General features: G+C 44.0%; 1 protein-coding gene across 1 annotated transcript in view; it reads right to left on the reverse strand.

Moving 5' to 3' along the window:
• The window catches only part of LOC120997605 (serotransferrin-A-like), a 77,774-nt gene extending 77,565 nt beyond the window's left edge, over positions 1 to 209 (reverse strand). The window contains exon 1 of the mRNA XM_040427748.1: positions 51 to 209. Coding sequence (XP_040283682.1) covers positions 51 to 99 — 49 coding nt within the window. The 5' untranslated portion in view covers positions 100 to 209. The remainder of the gene's footprint in view (positions 1 to 50) is intronic.
• Between the last annotated feature and the right edge of the window lie 255 nt (positions 210 to 464).

The raw sequence follows: 464 nt of genomic DNA on the forward strand, positions 1-464 counted from the left end.
TCTATACAGACTGATAGATATTAGATGGATTCTGCATATGGTTCACTTACCCAGCATGCCAAGACACAAAGTGAGTAGGAAAGTAGGTGCCATTGTCATCTCAGTGTCTCCTTCACAATCTGCCAGAGCTCAGTTTGTGAAGACAGGACAGGATCAGTCAGAGCCTTTTATACCAGAGCGGGGGAGCTGACTGGACAGATTTTGTCCCTGCAATGTTTGCTTAATAGAGTTTCTCAACATTCGCCTCCTCCTCCTAATGTCCCTCTTACTGATCTCCATAGACAGAACTTTGGCACAAAACCGTGATGTGAATGGCTTTCTGGGAAGGTCAACATTTAATAAAGAGATTAGGTAGGGGAAGTGCAAGGGAAATTCCCACTCACATGAAGAAAACACAGCAGGCCGCCATTTACTTGCACATTCTTCTTTATCTACATAAAGACACAAGCAGACATCCGATCAGT

This window comes from Bufo bufo, chromosome 4 (assembly GCF_905171765.1).
Source record: "Bufo bufo chromosome 4, aBufBuf1.1, whole genome shotgun sequence".
NCBI lineage: Eukaryota > Metazoa > Chordata > Amphibia > Anura > Bufonidae > Bufo > Bufo bufo.